Consider the following 18,301-nt stretch of genomic DNA (forward strand, 5'->3'; position numbering starts at 1 on the left):
GACGCCCAGTCCTCGATCAAGGAGTAACTGGGTGTTCCCCTCGACGACGCCTTCGGCAGTTTCGACGTCTCCAGTACCTATGCAGGCGAAGACACTTGATCGGGGCGGCACGCTCAGTACTTCGTCAAGGACGTTTAAGGCAACGCGATGAGTCGCTGTCGTCGCTGCAGATATGGCTTTGTCCGTGGAAAGCTTGATCGACTTGGATCGAAGGTCGATGATCGCCCGATGTTCATTCAGGAAGTCCATTCCTAAAATCACGTCTCGCGAGCATTGCTGTAGGATCAGGAAGGTTGTCGCGTAGGTTCTCCCATTTACAGTAACTCTCGCGGTGCAGCGTCCTGACGGCGTAATCAGGTTACCACCTGCGGTGCGGATCAGCGGGCCATCCCAAGTTGTTGTTACCTTCCTGAGTCGGACAGCGAGTGGCCCACTCATGACGGAGTAGTCAGCTCCCGTGTCCACCAAGGCAGTAACCGTGTGATCGTCGATCATAACTTCAAGGTCACTTGTTCGCGTTTTCGTATTGTACGTTGTCTTCGGTGTCCGATCTCGGCTTCGTCGAGTAGTGGGGCTGCGGTGGGCGTACTCCGACGTTACTTCACTGGGCAGCGGTAAAAGCTTCAAGTCTGGCCGCGTCGTCGTCGTCGGTGTTGTCGTCGTCGGTGTTGTCGTCGTAGTCGAAATATGGTCTTGAGTAATCGTCGATGGAGGATCTTTGTCATTGCGCTTAGAAGCAACCTCACCTCCAGAGGCTGCTTTATTCAGTTTAACCTTCGGGGGCTGGGGGAGCGTCCACGCACGGCGTAACCTCGGTTAGGAGATACAAAGCGTGGTGACGATGGCGACGGAGAACGTGACAGGCGGCTCGGCGATGAGCATCCTTCCCGACGCAAAAACTCCTCGATTTCGGCTGGCCGCTGGCCGGGTCGGGGTCGTCGAGCGTCGTAAGAGAACCCTCGGATGCCCAGTCTTCTGTATGGGCAGTGGCGGAGGACGTGACCGGCTTCGCCACAGTGAAAGCATAGTGGGCGCCGCTGGTCGGGAGTTCTCCACTCGTCGCATTTCCTCGGCTGAGTGCGACGCTCGTAGGTCGGGCGGGTTGGGGCAAGAGGGCGGCGGTCCAGCGCAGCTGACTGAGAGCGATAGGGGCTTGGGTCCCGTCGTCGAGGGGCAGGACGGCGCACAGCTGCGGCGTAAGTCATGGCTGGGGGCTGCAGAGGCTGCGTGGGTGTCGGCACTACACCCAAGGCCTGTTGAACCTCGTCCCGGACGACGTCAGTGAGCGATGAAAGTTGCGGCTGCGTTCCCGTTGGCAGCAATCGTTGGAGCTCTTCTCGCACAACTTGACGGATAACCTCCCGCAGGTTATCGTTGTTAACGGTGTCCAGGCAGTTTGCTGAGAAGACGCGCTGCTGGCGGTCATATTGGCGGGCTCGGGCGTCGAGGGTTTTTTCCATTGTGGATGCCTCTTCTACGAATTCCGCGACGGTTTTCGGTGGGTTGCGGACGAGGCCGGCAAAGAGTTGCTCTTTAACTCCTCGCATAAGCAACTTCACCTTCTTTTCTTCCTTCATGTTCATGTCGGCACGACGGAAGAGACGCTTCATCTCCTCAGTATACACTGCAACGGTCTCGTTTGGGTGTTGTATGCGAGACTGTAGCAGCTGCTGGGCTCTCTCCTTTCGCACGACGTTTGTGAAGGTCTTCAGAAGCTGTTCCTTGAAGGTTTCCCAGTTGGCAAGGCTGGCTTCCTCATTCTCGAACCAGACTCTTGCTGGTCCCTCCAGAGCGAAGAAGACGTACCTAAATTTCATGGCATCGTCCCAGTTGTTGAAGACAGCCACACGGTCGAACTGCTCCAGCCATTCTTCGGGGTCGGCGCCAGGCGAAGCGTCGAAGGTTGGTGGCACCCGGGGCTGCTGCAGAATGATTGGAGTGGTCGTCTGGGGCAAGGTCATGATGGACGTTGGTACTTGCTTTCGCTTCCGGGTAGGGTCCGGCAGGGTCCCGAACTCAGGTGCGTCCCCTTGCAGGCGTCGGCTTGCGCGGTGGACTGGACTCAGGTCCTGCGGTAGATGACTCAGAGGGCTGGCGTCACGACTTGTTGGGGGTGTCCGGAACATGAAAGGCTACCCAGCACCTCCACCAGATGTCACGTTGTAGTGACGGCAGTCCAGCGGTCAGGAAGGCACCAGAAAGACTTGTAAACGAAGCTGTTTATTTGGGCTGACTTGCGCCCTCAAAAGAACTGAATCACTCGGCGGCGGCGTAAGCAACAGGCGTGCTCGGCGGTCGTCGAACTACGAATGTCCGCTGCTCGCGGCATCGCTCAATTTAAAGCCGGCAACGAAACTTCCAGATAACAGGTCAAGATCATCTACGGTAATCTGGAAAAACCTAGATGCAGCCTTTCATGGCTGCGAACAATCGAGATTAGTCTGGTCGCTTCTCGCGCCACGAACAAAAGTGATCACCACCCTTTCCTGCTGCCTTGAGCGTGAACGAACACACACTGCAATGATACGTGGCAATATACAGACCATTGTAGAACTCCTATCTCTGTCGAATGTCTACAAGCTCGGATACTTCATTTTTAACCATGCCGTTTATTGTACCACCATGAGAAATATCTTTGCCATATTTCTAAATAACTCCATTCATTTGATCCTTTAAAGCATTCGAACAGAATCCAAGCAGATAACTTCAAGACGCAACACATTTGCTCCAAGTGCTTTATTCTCTTTCTTCCGTTCAAGGTCTGCAACTTCTAACGCATCTTTAGCACGCTTCTCTGGAGTCTGCGTGGAAACAGACAAAAAATTGGCGGAGGCTTAGCTTTGGTTAAGCCTGGTAGGTTGCGAAAGCGCGCAGCGGCTCCAACTGAAGGAACGCAGTGCGCCGCATCTACAGGTCACGCGTGACTACCGGCTTTTTGAGGAAAGGAAATCGCGCAGTAATTCTCTGTCATCTAGGTGGACACCATAACAGCACCGTAAAGGAAGGGAGGAACGCCACCACCCGTTCGGCGCGATGCCTTGTTGTTGCGACTGAAAGAAAAAGAACTTCTAGAACGCCGCCGGGCTCGCCATTCTGCGGCATAGGCGCATTGCTTAGCCAACCGCTCTTGCCTTTCTCTTTCTTCATTTGTCTCCTCGGCACGGCGCCGGCGTTTGCGCGCAGCACGTCGCTCCAGCGACGCCTTGTACAACTCCTCAGACATGACTAAGCGGAGCGCGCCTGCGGAGCCCCGTTTTCCTCTCCTAGGGAGCGCCCTCACGCGGCGGGCCGAGGAGGCCGTCACGTGGTAGCCGCCGCGCCAAGCGAACGAACGACTACGGCCGAAGAGACGAATTGGGGCCCCTGCTCTCCTCTGGTCGTGACGTCACGCTGTCACGTGGTCGTGCCACGTGACAGCGAAGGAACGACCTCCGCCGACGGCAGAAAAGTGCTAGCAATATTGCTTTCGCAATAAAAATAAGACGCGTGACTTGTTATCGCCCAAAGACATTTCCAAGACATAGTGAGTCCGGCCAGGGCCGCGTATTAGCATTTCCAACCTCTTTCAGCCTCTCTCTATCACCACGTCATTCAAAAAATGCGTGAATGACTTCGAAAATGTACGAGTCCGCATGTTGGTTTGAAGTGGGAGGTTACGTCTGCTTACATGGTATTTTCATTTCCTTTGCAGCTCGACCAGCTCCTAAGAGCGCCCCGGCCAGAGACAAACAGGAAAGGTGGATTACCCAAGGTGAGAGGAACGAAGTTATACACAGATAGTTATTGAAATACTCAGCCAAATTGCTCTTCGGAAACGTAGCAGCCAGAACGGTCGCACCTCTCTGTCTAGCATGATGATGGGCGCCTCATTACTGCTGCGGTTTTCATGCGACATCCTTCAAGAGTCCGGAGTCATGCAGGTAACCTTAGCAGTGCAGCTGTTTAGGCGTTTCCGCATCATGACGCTGGAAGATTTAGGATTCAGGGTTTGTTAGGATCAGAAGAACTGCATCGAGGCGGCGAAGATAATCAGAAAACTGCCATGCTGATCATCATGCCGCTAGCATTAAGAAATCAAGTTCTACTGCAATGGAGGAATGTCACATGGGCGTTTATTTAAGAATTACGACATACGCAGCCCCATAAATTCAATTTGCTGTCCTTTTAATGCCGACGACGCGTTCGTGTCCTTGCTGTCTTCCATTATGGTCCTCTGGGACGATAGCCGCCACTGTTGAAACAATGCGGTGAGAATGTGACGTTCATGGTGCGAGGAATAAGTATTATGACAGGTAAATCCAGTGTCAGAATCTCATAACGGCGGCGAATGGCGTGCTTTGTTCGAAGTTCTTCTATGTCGCTTAATTTTTCAGTGAGATACTAAAAGAAAAAAGCGCGCTCAAAGGAGATGGAAACGGAGACCCACGTACTCCGCACTGTGGTTGCGCGTGCATTCTTACGTCCCGTTTTGGCGCGCTATTGTTCATTGAATCGCCGCCAGTACCAACTCACCCGGGTAGCATTTCTTGAACAGCAACAAACGTTGTTACAGCACTGCTCTTAGTGGTCCGTTCCTAGTTTAAGGGGCGTTCCTCGCCGTCTTTGGGGTCATCAGCAGCCTGACTACACCCACTGCAGGGCAAAGGCCTCTCCCATGTCTCTCCAATTAACCCTGTCCTTTGCTAGTTGCCGCCACTGTATCCCCGCAAACTTCTTAATCTCATCCGCCCACCTAACTTTCTGCCGTCCCCTGCTACGTTTGCTTTCTCTTGGAATCCACTCCGTTACCCTTAAGGACCAGCGGTTATCTTGCGTTCGCATTACATGCCCTGCCCAAGCCCACTTCTTCCTCTTGATTTCAACTAGGATGACATTCACCCGCGTTTGTTCCCTCACCCACTCCGCCCTCTTCCGATCTCTTAACGTTACACCTATCATTTTCCTTCCCATAGCTCGCTGCGTTGTTCTTAACTTAAGCTGAACCCTCTTTGGTGTAACCGAGCGAAAAGCACAGCGGAGGATGAAAGACCATGATAGGGAAGGAAAGAGATAGGGCAGCCGCGTGAAGGCACGATAGGCGACGGCGACCGCAGCACCAGAGCGGCGACCGCCGGGTTCTGCTTGCCGATGCCCTTATCGGTATGGTATGCGTCCTTCCTGACACGCTCTATCTTACAGGTACCGACCCACGGGGCAGAAATGTGGACGCTAAAGAAAAGGGCTAAGCTTACGTTAAGGAAAAAGCAGCGAGCTATGGAAAGAAAAATGATAGGTGTAACGTTACGAGACCGGAAGCGGGTAGAGTGTGTGAGGGAACAAACGCGCGTTAATGACTTGCTAGACGAAATCAAGAGGAAGAAAGGGGCTTGGGCAGGACATGTAATGCGAAGGCAAGATAACCGCTGGTCCTTAAGGGTGACGGAGTGGATTTCAAGAGAAGGCAAGTGTAGCATGAGACTCCGGAAAGTTGTTTGAATGGTTCAAGAGGTTCAACGTCCCACAGTGAATCAGGCTGTGAGAGATGCCGTAGTGCAGGGCTCCGAAAATTTCTTCCACCTGGCGTTCTTTAACGTTCGTTGACATCACACAGTGCACGGACCTCTCTAGAATTTCGCCTCCATTGAAATTCGACCGCCGCGGCAAGTTAGGTGGGCGGATAAGATTAAGTTGGCGGGGATACGGTGGCTGCAGCTGGCAAAGGCCAGGCTTAATAGGAGAGGCATGAGCGAGGCCTTTGCCCTTCAGTGGGCATAGCCAGGCTGATGATGATGACGACGACATTCCTGATGGCGCTGGCCCTTCGCCCGAGACGAGCCTCATCGGAGGCAAAGTTAGAGCGTAACGCAGTGCGCGCTGCCTTAGCCGGAACCCATAGCCGCCTACGTACGGCACGGTGTGTTCCATATGCGGTCGTCTACGGTTCGAGTACCACGGCAGCTGCCCTCGCAATTCATTTTAGCGAGAAGCGCAAGCGCCGGCCAATTTTTATCTTTTCTGTAACGAAAGAGACAGAATTGGTCATGTCGTTTTTTATGTCTTTCTTTCGCTCTGCATAAATGTCTGTTTGAGCACGGTAATAGTTAAGCCCACTTAGCCAGCATGTAAACAAGTAATGCAGAACAGTGGCCGTACATCGAGTATGAAGAAAACTAAGGTTATTTTCAGCTGTCTCGAAGGCGAACAACCGTACTCGATTGACAGCCAAGCACTCAAAATGTAAGAGAATGGATCTACCCATGGCACGTAGTTAGATCAGCGGCTCGACAGTGAAGTGCCTGATAGAGTGAGTGAAGTGGATTTGGCAAGTACTCTCTTGCAATAAATGCCAGCTTATCAGCATAACTCAAGAAGAAGGTATATAGTAAGTGTCCCTTCCATTAATCACAATAGGGCATAAATGTTGACGCTAAAGGAAACGCTGCAATTCGGTTGATCACATCGCAGCGACCTACAACAGACAACTCATAGAGAACGTGAAGAAGTAGAAAGAGGGCAGAGCTGGTCAGGGAACAAGCGGCCATTAATAATATCCTATCTAAAATCAAGAAGAAGAAATTGGCTTGGGCAGTTCATTTATAACGAAGCCAAGATACCCGATTGTCTCCAAGGGTAACCGACGCATTCAAATGCATTCCAAGGGAAGGAATACGAGTAGGTCGGAGTGCAGAGAATCTGACAAGCACCAACGTAATTAAATAAATTTAAAGCTACCATGCAATCTTGATCTCCTCGCTTGCAACCATGCAAGCAACAACATCAGCACGATCGTAATCAAAATCAGAATAATCGTAAAAGGTAGATTCTAAGTTTTCGCTTCGCTCTTGTAACCTAACCGAAACATCATTCCTCTTCGCGTCTTTTCCATATGTCCGTAGGCCATTACAAACAGGGTACACAGGGCACACGCCGAAAGTTTATAACCTAGAACTCAGCCCTGTGTCCTTCAAGAACTTGAGAAGTGTCATCACAGCTAACCTCTGTGACAGTGGAAAAACACATTATGCGGAGGATGTAGCTAGAGTTATGTGCCAACTAAGTGCAATTGTCCCAACGCACCTTCCTCACATTTAGTTCAACTTAGTACATTGTTCGCACTTTTTATGCCTAGGGCGATCCCGTTATTCGTGTTTCAAGGAAAGACAGGTTGAATAGTTGAAACTAACAACAAAGCTTGCTTTCTTATGATTATATGTTTTGTTTTCTTCACCTGATTTATATAAACTTGAACAAGACACGCAGGAGCTTTAGTGAGTGGGAACTTTTGCAGCGGCTGGTCATTCCAACTCTGAGTCTTCAATTTCAATTTCATTTATTTTCCAGAAAATTCTGGCGGCTGCCTGGACTAAAAGCTGTAGGTATACAGCTTGACGAGGCCCAGGCAGCCGTTACAAGGCATAGGAGCAGACTTTGTTGAGAACATTGACATGCACACAAAAAAATAAAAACGAACACATAGTCAGGTTACAGTTTTCACAAAAAACAGGACATCCAGAAAGCACAAAATCATCAATAAATTACAATAGGGAAATACAGAAAACATCTTTGCATAAGATACAAGGGAGCAGCTGTACTTGGGCGCGAATTATACGTCAGGAATTATCTTTGAAGAAATAATTCACGCAATGATTTCTTAGTAGGGTTATTTATGTCTTTATATCTATTTAAAATTACTGGGAGATTGTGCTGTGGGCCCAAGTTCTGGCCCAAGTTATAGAGGCCCAAGGTTACATGGGCCCTAGTTATAGAGGCCCTATTTGCAGTTTCCACTTTTGGGCCTCCTGATGTATATATACCCCATAACCATGTACTGTAGTGTAACAATGAAATAAACTTGATTTGATTTGATTTGAAGCCAAATGTGAAATTTTAATTTTACTGCACTGTGTAAAACAAATCGTATATTTTTTTTTCTTTTAACTGGTACTGCCTCTACCAAGGAAACCAAGGAAAAATAGACCTCAATGAGTGATGCGTTCAGCTGTTTGGAAACATAATTCTTGCTTACAAACAAAAAGGAAAAACGGCTCGCAGTAGCCGAAAGCGATCGCTGACTTGCTCTGCTTTACTTACCTGAGTGGCTGATCTAGGTACTAGCTTCAGTACGAACCCTGATTTCTGCAGTAGCGGCATGCGGACACGAGGATCGCCTTATATATCGGTTGCTCAAACTAGCCACACTCTTTAGCTTCCTCATTCGGCAATGGTTTAAGTCAAATAACCACATCTGAAGAGTCATTGCTTATCGACATCTCGTTCACTACATTGGCCGTGGATCGTGCGTATGTAGAGGCAGGCTTTTGTCATAGTTTCCTCTTTCTACGACTTTATTTTAAGGAGACCCCGCCAAGTGTTACTGACGAGCCACCTCAGTGCTCTATGGATCCCCAACCGGTAAGTGTCTTTTGTTTTACTTTATTTCGCTGTGGCAACTTGAGTACGCGACAGCTACGCTAAGCGTTTGTTCGGCGAGTATGCCTTCGACTAGTGAGCTCAAAGCCACAGAACCGATGCCCGGTTGCGAAGGCTGCAATTTAAATTTAATTTTGTAATTCAAAAGAGCCCTCGTGCTGAGTGAAGTAAGCTTTCAATTGCTTCCGAATACACAATTCGAATAAGTTGAGCATATCAGTTGGAACCAATTGGAACCCCCAAATGAACTCAATGATTATTGTTTTGCCTGGATGTCTACCTGTATGTTCGCCACAGGTTTTTTAATCGCCCCAGCGCTTTGAATGGACATGGCCAGCGTGGCATATGTGCCATACACAACTGTACATCTCTCCAAGATTCGTGACATATTTTTCACTGGCATCGCGTATAGCGCCACAATCTTGAAAATTCGTCCTTTCTATGCGTGTGGGGAGAAAGGAAAAAATATTAACTTCCAACAGGCACAGCTGTTGGTCTGATTCTTCAACCCATCCCATGTAGCAGCACTCGCCACCTTTCTGAAATGAAAACGTAAAGCTGGAAAGCGCAGTTATGGTGTTCTCCTAGCTCACCGCAGATAGTCACCGCCAGCGAAAGGGGTGGAATGCCAACCTAATTGTACCGGCAAAACAAACATGGGCAAAAAGCACTCCACTACGCTAATCTGGCGTCTTCCTTGGACCAAAACAAAACGGTTATCAGCCGTCCAAGACATTTCCACGAGTCGCACCACGGTAGTTCATTAAAATTTTCTTCTTCTTAACACCTCTCTCGATCGCCACTTCGTTTGAAAACGCGGCAATCAGTTTGAAATGTGTTTGTGCGTCTGTTTGTTTGAACCAGAATGTCATGTATGCTTAGGTGATATCTTTATTTATATTACAGCTTGATGAGCAACACAAAGGGGCACCGCAAGAGATAAGCGACCTGAAAAGCGAAAACGCAAAGGTGAGAGGAACGAACTTCCACGTAGATATTAATTCCAAAACTCAGCCATAATCCTTGTTCGAAGTTGCAACAGCCAGACAGAACACAGCTGGTAGCGTGACAATGGTGGCCTCCTTTTTTTCGTTGTTTTCATTCGACAGCACTCAAGAGACCGGCGTCTTGCAGGCAGCCTTAGCAGTTCAGATAATTTGGAGTGTTGGAAAAATGACGCTGGAGGCTTTGTAGTGCGGGGTTCGTTATGATGCGTACAGTTACATCAAAGCGACGAGGAAAAACATGAGACACTGGTGATGATTATAGTGAGAGTATCAAGAACTGAAAGGTCTACAGCGTAGAAGAAAAAGTCTCATAAGCGTTTGTTTAGCAATTACGGCAAACGCAGCCGCCTGTATCCGATCAGTGACCCCTTTTTATCCAATGGCGCAATCATGCTCCTTCTTTCCTCCCGTTACGTTTTTCAGGGAACGTATACATCGCAGATCCTCACCACGAGAGTGAAATAATTAACGTATAATAATTGGAGGAAATGCATTTCGCAGGTACTCGCCTGCATCAATACAAACATACCACTATCACTAAAGAAAGTATATGCTAGCTGTCGCTTGCCAGTACTCACACTATGAGGCATAAACGTTGAGGCTAAAGAAAACGATTGAAATTAAATTAAGAACAGCGCAGACACCTATGGCAAGGTAAATCATAGGAGGACGTAAAGGGACATTAAGGACGCAGATTGGCTCAAGGAACGGGTGGTAGGTAATTATATCCAAGCCAAGGTGAAATGTGAAATGAGCCTGAGGCATGGCATGCAGTGCGGAGCCAGGATAGCCGATGGTCTTTAAGCGAATACGCTTCAAGAGAAGCAAGCTTATTAGAGGCTGGCCGAGAGCCAAGTGCTTGGAACGCGATTGGAATTCTTGTGGAGGTAAGGAGGCTGCTCTCGGCACCGGAGGTTAATTGGTGGGGTAAGCGGGAGAAGGTTTTGTCATCGAGTGTACATATTTAGGCCGGTGATGATAATGACGATGATAAAGGTGTTGAGCTATCCGCATTTTCTTTATTTCTTTCGAAGGTTTTTAAAATTAGAGCGAAACGGTAGAGATTTTTGGAGTGATTAATTATCGAACCATGGATACCTAGTTTTAGTTCACTCTTCTCCTTTCAAATGATTTCGTAAGCGTTATAACACTTGCTGAGCTCGTCGTATTCTCCTACTACAGTTAATAATTTATTACTTAATGTCATCATGATGCCCTTTCGTTTCGGTTTCATCAACGGAACGATCACTGCGAAGCATAAGGTGTGCGTAGGTCATGTAAGGCACGAATAAGTATCTAATATAGCCGCTTATACGTCGCCTTTTGTCATTATGACTCTTGAAGAAGGCTGGCTTAAGCCGTTGTAGTGAAATAGAACTACGTATCAGTGGTTATATAACAGTTTATGTAATACTCTTCAATCATCACAGCTATCGTTTGTGTGATAACCCAGAAACCGAAACAGCGTCATGAAGAAATTCCAAAATTTAGCAGCCGTGGACGAATACCAATTAGTGAACCGTGAATTCAAATATCTAGCACGCAATTTAAAGGAAGCAAATCTGCAACCAAATATTAAGCGTACACATTCCTTTAACGTAATGCTGAACAAAAACTCTCCATCCTGAGGAGGCCCTACTAATGCTGCTACCTCCAGGTCTGCGCCTCAATTGACGCAAAATACTCTGCCTTCCTTCTCGCGCTACCGCTAGCTCTTTATTAAGTTCAGTTGCATCGCATCACACACTTAGCGAATAACGTTCACCTAAAGGGCCCTTGACCGCGTCCGCCTGCCCTTACAAAAATTTCTTTAGTGTCCATACACTTCTGTCTATATTCTGTCTATAATGTCTATAGACAAACCCTAGAGAGCATCCTATAGGCAGTACAAATCTTATAGACAGTCTATAGACAATCTATAGGTTTATGGCCATACGCTTTCAGCAAACTTCTGTCTGTAGACAGTATAGACTATGAATAGCGAAAAATTAATATCTATAGGAAGGCAATAGAGTCTATAAGAAGTCTATAGACTGTCTATAGACGAATTTTAAAGGGTGCTTTGGTACTGCGACAAAGAGCCTGGGCACAGACACAGCGTGGGAAAGGACGATTTCTGTTTCCTGCCAATGGCAACTAAGAGGAGCAATGGAGATTAATTACCTCCATGTTTCCGAGAAAAGAAAACCATCTGTTGTTTTTGGGCTGTGCTTCACAACTCCGCCAATAGTGCCACTCGTCGCCTTTGTGAAACGAGAGCGTAAATTTGGCAAGCGCAGTAGTGGCGTTCTCCCAGTTGCCCGCAGGTAATCACTTTCAGCGAAGTGGAACGGCAGCCGAAACGTCAACAAGGCAAACTTGGCTAGCTTGGAGTAATGCGCTAATCTCGCATTTGCCTGGGAACAAAGCAGAGCCAGTTCTTGACAAGTAATCTCCTGTCCAAGATATCTCCACGAGTCGGATCGAGGTCGCTTATTAACATTCTGTCCCGCTTACGGCCGCTCTCTATCACCACTTCATTTGAAAATGCGGAAGTGAGCTCGAAATGTGTTTGTGCATGTGTGTCTATGTTTAAAAAAGAAGCTCTTGCATGCTTACGTTGCATCTCTATTTATATTGCAGCTTGCTGAGGAACTCACAAGGGCAGAGCAAGAAATAAGCGACCTGAAAAGAGACAAAGCAACGGTGAGAGGAACGAATTTGCATGCCGATATTTCTTTCAAAACTCAAACAAAATTCTTGTTCGAAAGTTTAACAGCCAAAACGTACGCAACACTGTGGGTACTGTGACAGTTATGTCTTCTTTGTTATTCTTGTTTTCATGCGACGGACTTCAAGAGTACGGAATCTTCCAGGCAGCCTTAGCAATGCAGCTAACAGTGCGTGTTCGCATAATGACGGTGCAGGCTTTGGAACGTGGGATTGTTTAAGCTCGGAAAAGTTGTATCTAGACGAAGAAGAAAATCACGAGACGCTGGTGCTGATAATAAATGTACCAGCATAAAGAAATGAAAGTAAGTTCTAACAACGTGGAAGGAATGGCCACAATCTCGAGTTTCGGCATACACAGTCGCCTGTATTCAATTTACGGCCACTTCATATCAAATGGTGCGTTCCTGCTCTTTCCTCATAGTACGTTTCACAGGGAAGGTAGCCGCCTCTGCAGAAATAGTGTGGTTTGAACGCGAAGTTTGTGGTGCAACGGAAATATATTATGACGGGTAAATCCAGCGTTACATACTCTCGGCAAGCATTAGCCAGAACTCCAGCGAAGCGGCGCTCATGGACGAGAGGTGATCTATGCACGAGCATGAGCACCGCATGTGTGAAGAATCTATCGCATAGATAGAGAGATGAATTTATTAAAAATAAAGGTTGGTTCGAGGCCTAACGGGTGTAAAGAAGGTAGGGCAGGGCGAGATGGGACTCACCATGGAAGCCTCACGAGCGAAGCTATAGAGTGTGTCAAATGTCTCTCGCCGAAGATTATGGCCGAATCCAGTTCTCGTAAGACGTTTCCCAACTACTTTACGTGCTCTTTGCCTGCTTCTTGATTGTGTAAGCCAATTTTTCTCCTCATCGGTCTTGTGCTTATAAGTCTTAGGAAATAACTGTTCTTTTTATTTATTCAATACATCGTATTACTCAGGATCAAGACGCACTCAAGGGTACAAGAGAACAGCTGACGGCTACTATAAATGAATTAAAGGTAAGTGAATGTTGCAAGCATTATCAGCTTTTGTGAACAAGTCGACAACCAATTTTTCTCCGTGCGTTGTTCTCTCCTTTGATGTTTTTCACTGATTCTTCTTATCCTTCATGTCAGCCACCTCCCAGTTTAGGATCCCATATCCACGAAGGCTTCCGCTTCGTACCAGTTTCTGTACCCAAGCAAAACGCAACGTAAATTCTGCATTGTGAAGCATGACTATCAGTGCTGTATCTCAAAGTCGCACACGCTATAACATCCCTAAACGAACAGCGCAAAACGGTGCATTAAAACGGCACCACAACTAAAAATTCACGCGGATCTCTACTTATGTAGCCTACACTATCCTGTTGTATTAATATCATCGTGAGCGACAACTCATGACTGGTTTCCCTTTGCTTTGTCTTAAAGCATCGTGAGCTACAACTCATGACTGGTTTCCCTTTGCTTTGTCTTAAAGCATCCTGCTAAAAGGTTTGTCACATATATGTTAGTCGTTTGTAAACACGTTAAAGAACCCCAGGTGGTCGAAATTTCCGGAGCCCTTCACTGCGGCGTCCCTCATAGCCTAAGTCGCTTTGGGGCGTTAATACCCCATAAAATATTAACTATCTAAACATGTTTTTGTTGTTTTTTAGTACCGGACAGCCCAGGCAATTTTCGCAAAACTGTGCACGATTTCCTGAAGCTTTGTTCTTTCATAACCATGTCGCACCTCCTCTATGTGTTCTACAAGCACGGCAGCTCACCTGACACATTTTTACAGATCAACTAAATCCTCAGCGGTGGAGGTGGGTATAACTCGGACCCATTCCCTGGGGATGCGAACCCCAAGGGAGCGTCAGCGACTGCCATGCGACTTGTGAGGGCCAGTTCCGGCCGTCAGGTCCGATGCCTGAGCGGCGACAGCCCTGAGTTTATACTCAGATTGGAGCCACGGAATCTGGCTCGCGAAGTATGTACAAATTTAAGATAGGTATTCAAATACATGCTACTTACCTCCGCACGCGTGTGCGTACATGTCCGGCTACCGACGCGCCGGTTCCTGCTTCCGGAGAAACCAGGTCCCCGCGGGGGTTTATAGTTTATAGTTTATAGGGGGGTTATGCAAACAATTTCAATTATTTGTGCGAGAAAATGCGCTTAAGTTTTGATGTCATAAAGTTAAGAAATATGCTTCCAGGCAAAATGTTGTTGTCGCTGGAAGCACTATGGGTGAACTGCTGCACACAGGCAATAAATATTTATCATTTCTACTGAACTCACCAAGGACAAACTTCGTACCGTAGGTGCAACGCTTGCGATCTTTATTTCTATATCTTTTACTTCATGACACGGGCAAATACTTTTGTAATGAGATCAGGCAAACGATTATGAGTTAAAACCTAAAGACACCTTAACAAAAGTCATCATCATCAGCCTGACTGTACCCACTGCAGGGCAAAGGCCTCTTCCATGTCTCTCCAATTAACCCTGTCCTTTGCCAGTTCGGCCACTGTATCCTCGCAAACTTCTCAATCTCATCCGCCCACCTAACTTTCTGCCATCCCCTGCTACGTTTGCCTTCTCTTGGAATCCACTCCGCTACCCTTAAGGACCAGCGGTTATCTTGCCTTCTCATTACATGCCCTGCCCGAGCCCATTTCTTCCTCTTGATTTCAACTAAGCTATCATTAACCCGCGTTTGTTCCCTCACCCACTCCGCCCCCTTCCGATCTCTTAACGTTACACCTATCATTTTCTTTTCCATAACCGAAATAGCGGCGCACAAAATCATAAGGATATTTGTTTTGACCTTCTCATTTCCCCCAGAATACAGAAGAAGAAAACAAGCGTTTGGTCGTGGAAGTAACTGACTTGAAAAAGCGCCTAAATGCATTAGAGGTAAGTTTTTCATATGTCCTCTTTCGACGATGGATATGTATCTGAATGGTACGTATGCTTTGCATACCATGGTGTTAACCCCAACACGCCCAGAGCCGAAAGATGAGGTCATTGATTTCAGCTCGTTCCTCTGGCAAGAGCTCTGAGAACGTGTTTAAGAAAGGAAAAAGAAAATATGCAGGAGTCGGGGCAGTCCTAAGTGTACGAGTACGTTGAATTAAGAAGATAGTTTGTTTCTTTCGATTCTTATTTTATATTAGAGGCTAACTACGTGTTTTCTGAAGATATTTTCTTTTTGGAAAATGTTTCGTTTCTTGTATTCATGCAAACAATGGCAAATATTTTGCGAGGAAAGGCGCTCAAGTGTTGATGTCATATGGTTATGAAATATGCTTCCAGGCAAAAGGCCGTTGTAGCTGATAGCGCTATGGGCAAACTGCTGCACACAGGCAATAAATATTTTTCATTTTTACTAAACTCACCAAGGACGAACTTCGTACCGAGAGTGCAACGCTTACCATCTTTACTTCTGGATCTTTTACTTCATCACACGGGCAAATGCTTTTGTAATGAGATGAGACATCCGATTATGAGATAAGACCTAAAGACATCACAACTGAAGTAGTGGACTGCAAAACAATAAGAATAATTCTTTCGACCTTCTCATTTCTTCCAGAATACAGAAGAAGAAAACAAGCGTTTGATCGTGGAAGTAACCGGCTTGAAGGAGCGCCTAAATGCATTAGAGGTAAGTTTTTCGTCCGTCCTCTTTCAGACAATGGATTCCATACCAGAGAGGTACGAATGCTTTGCATACCACAATCTTAACCCCGACACACCCAGAGCCGAAATAAGAGGTCATTGATTTCAGCTCGTTCTTCTGTCAAGAGCTCTGAGAACGTGTTTAAAAATGGCAAAATATGCAGAAGACGGGCAGCCCTACAGTGAATGAAGAAGAAAGGTTGTTTCTTTCGATTCTTATTTTATATTGGAGGCCGACTACGTGGTTTCTGAAGAGATTTTGTTTTGGGAAGAATAATTCGTTTCTTGTATTCATGCAAACAATGGCAATATTAATCACCTATATAATTTATTGCTAAGTAAACGATATGAAAGAAAACGGGAAAATCGTAACGCATTCTTTGATATCACAGCTAATTTACGGCCCAAAGCTAATTACTAGCCAACGCGTAACAACGACGTCTGGTATGTGCCATCCTGCCGTACTAATTATGGTCGTCAAATGCTTCGACATATAATTCCCACTCTTCTTAATTGGCGCAATGAGCCCTGAGGACCTAACGATACGGGTTTTTTTTTTTTGTCTTACTGCAAGTTTTTTTTTTCCTTTACCCCGTTTTCTTTTGTGATTTTTATCCTTTATTTTCCATTTTTCAGTGTCTTTGAGCGTTTCGTGTTTATCTTGCCGACTTCACTTATCTATTACTGCAAGAGGGTGTTCACTAATCTTTATTGAATATGATGTTTACGTATGCACTGTAGTCTTTTCATTTTTCTGTCCCTGTGCTGTTGCTGCCGGTTTTTATGTACGGGGGTGCGCCCCTCTGTCAAGCCAGTCATAGGCTTTTTGGGTGTACCCCTAACCTCCCTGACGTTGAAATAAAGGTATTTGCATAAATAAAGGTATTTGTATAATATTTGTGCGAGGAAATGCGCTCTAGTTTTCATGTCATAAGGTTACGAAATATGCTTCCAGGCAGAAGGTCGTTGTAGCTGATAGAGCTATGGGTAAACTGCTGCACACAAGCAATAAATATTTCTCATTTCTACTGAACTCACCAAGGACGAACTTCGTACCAGGGGTGGAACGCTTATGATCTTTATTTGTATATTTTTTACTTTATGACACGGACAAATATTTGTGTAATTAGATGAGACAGCCGGTTCTAAGATCAGCCTAAAGACAACATAACTGAAGCAGCGGCGCACAAAACAATAAAGATATTTGTTTCGACCTTCTCATTTCTTCCAGAATACAGAAAAAGAAAACAAGAGGTTGGTTGCAGAAGTTGCAAGCTTGAAGCAACGTCTAAGCACATCAGAGGTACGTTGCACATAAGCGCCGCTGAGGTGGGAGCATTCACTATCTAAAGGCACTAATGATTTGTATTGCGCAAGCTTGGCTGCGACATTAATTTGAGCCCAAATATTTTGTAATTGATGTTAAGGCAGTTTCTTCCCCGCGAACGAATTGAACGCGTTGACGAAAATTTCAAAATATTGTAACGTAATTTCACATTTCAAAATTCAATGTAATTTCAAAATATTTCAAAATATGAAAGGGAGAAGCAGCGCATAAGGCATGCTCAGTGACGAAAAAAACTGCGTTTCGTGGCGGTTAATATGTGTCGCTTACTACCCAGATAGTTACCAAAGAAACTTTCACACTACAATATATAATGGGTATTTTGGTTTCTTACAATTCTCTGTGCGGCAAAAGAAGAAATTTTTGGTACATTGAGGAAGAAAATATAAATCAAGGCGAAAAAAGCCTGTTATATTCGCCTATGATGAAGGAAACACGTTTACACGGGAAGAGTTATAACAATTTTCCATTCCTAACAAGTTAGCTTTCGTCCAAAGGTGCAATGGTGTCCAAAGGTGCAAAAGCGCCCGTCCTGTGTGTCTCCCTTCGGTCCGTGTCTTTTTAGCGCTATGTGGCAAGTAAACCATCACCAACTTGCCCAAGCTTCTGCTCTGCATTTTTGATGGACTTACTTCTTCAAGGTTTCATTTCGTAACGACTTAAAATAATACAGCAGTGGGATTAGAGAACAGCTTACGAGGTGAGACAGAAAAAGGAGCACAGCAAGGAAACTGTCATGCAGCATAATGACAAAAATATTATGAAATTCCCAGTACTCACGAAATTCACCCGAATAAAACAAGATACTGGCCTCGGAATAGTAAGTGGCTTCAGGAAGCGTCTGCATGCATTCGAGGTGTGTGGACGGCAAATCTTGCTTCAGCTTACGTATTGGCTACATGAAAAGTGGGCCGGATTAGTGTCCCAAAATATTGGCTGCAATATTCACTACAAAGGAACAACCTGGCGATTTATGTTCAGGCGGTTCCTTCCAAGCGAACTTTGACCACGTGCTGAGGAAATTGAAAAAATATCCGGGGGAGAAATAGCACTGCTGATGACGAAGAACATTTTGGGTTTGTGGGGTTGTTTTCTTTTTACTTAGCAAGTTATCGAAGATTTTTTTTTTTTTGGTTCGAAGCATGACTCGTATTAACCTATTAACATAGTTAAAAAAAATGGCTT

General features: G+C 46.1%; 1 protein-coding gene across 2 annotated transcripts in view; it reads left to right on the plus strand.

Moving 5' to 3' along the window:
- LOC149329853 (uncharacterized) overlaps positions 1-18,301 on the plus strand; it is a 37,049-nt gene that overhangs the window by 11,590 nt on the left and 7,158 nt on the right. For both annotated transcript variants that reach the window (XM_089560586.1, XM_089560587.1), the window contains 8 exons: positions 3,692-3,751; positions 8,335-8,391; positions 9,316-9,378; positions 12,039-12,101; positions 13,066-13,125; positions 14,938-15,009; positions 15,686-15,757; positions 17,003-17,074. In XM_089560586.1, coding sequence (XP_089416712.1) covers positions 3,692-3,751; positions 8,335-8,391; positions 9,316-9,378; positions 12,039-12,101; positions 13,066-13,125; positions 14,938-15,009; positions 15,686-15,757; positions 17,003-17,074 — 519 coding nt within the window. The remainder of the gene's footprint in view (positions 1-3,691; positions 3,752-8,334; positions 8,392-9,315; positions 9,379-12,038; positions 12,102-13,065; positions 13,126-14,937; positions 15,010-15,685; positions 15,758-17,002; positions 17,075-18,301) is intronic.

The sequence above is a fragment of the Amblyomma mixtum genome, chromosome 9 (genome assembly GCF_055824585.1).
Source record: "Amblyomma mixtum isolate Tamu chromosome 9, ASM5582458v1, whole genome shotgun sequence".
Lineage (NCBI taxonomy): Eukaryota > Metazoa > Arthropoda > Arachnida > Ixodida > Ixodidae > Amblyomma > Amblyomma mixtum.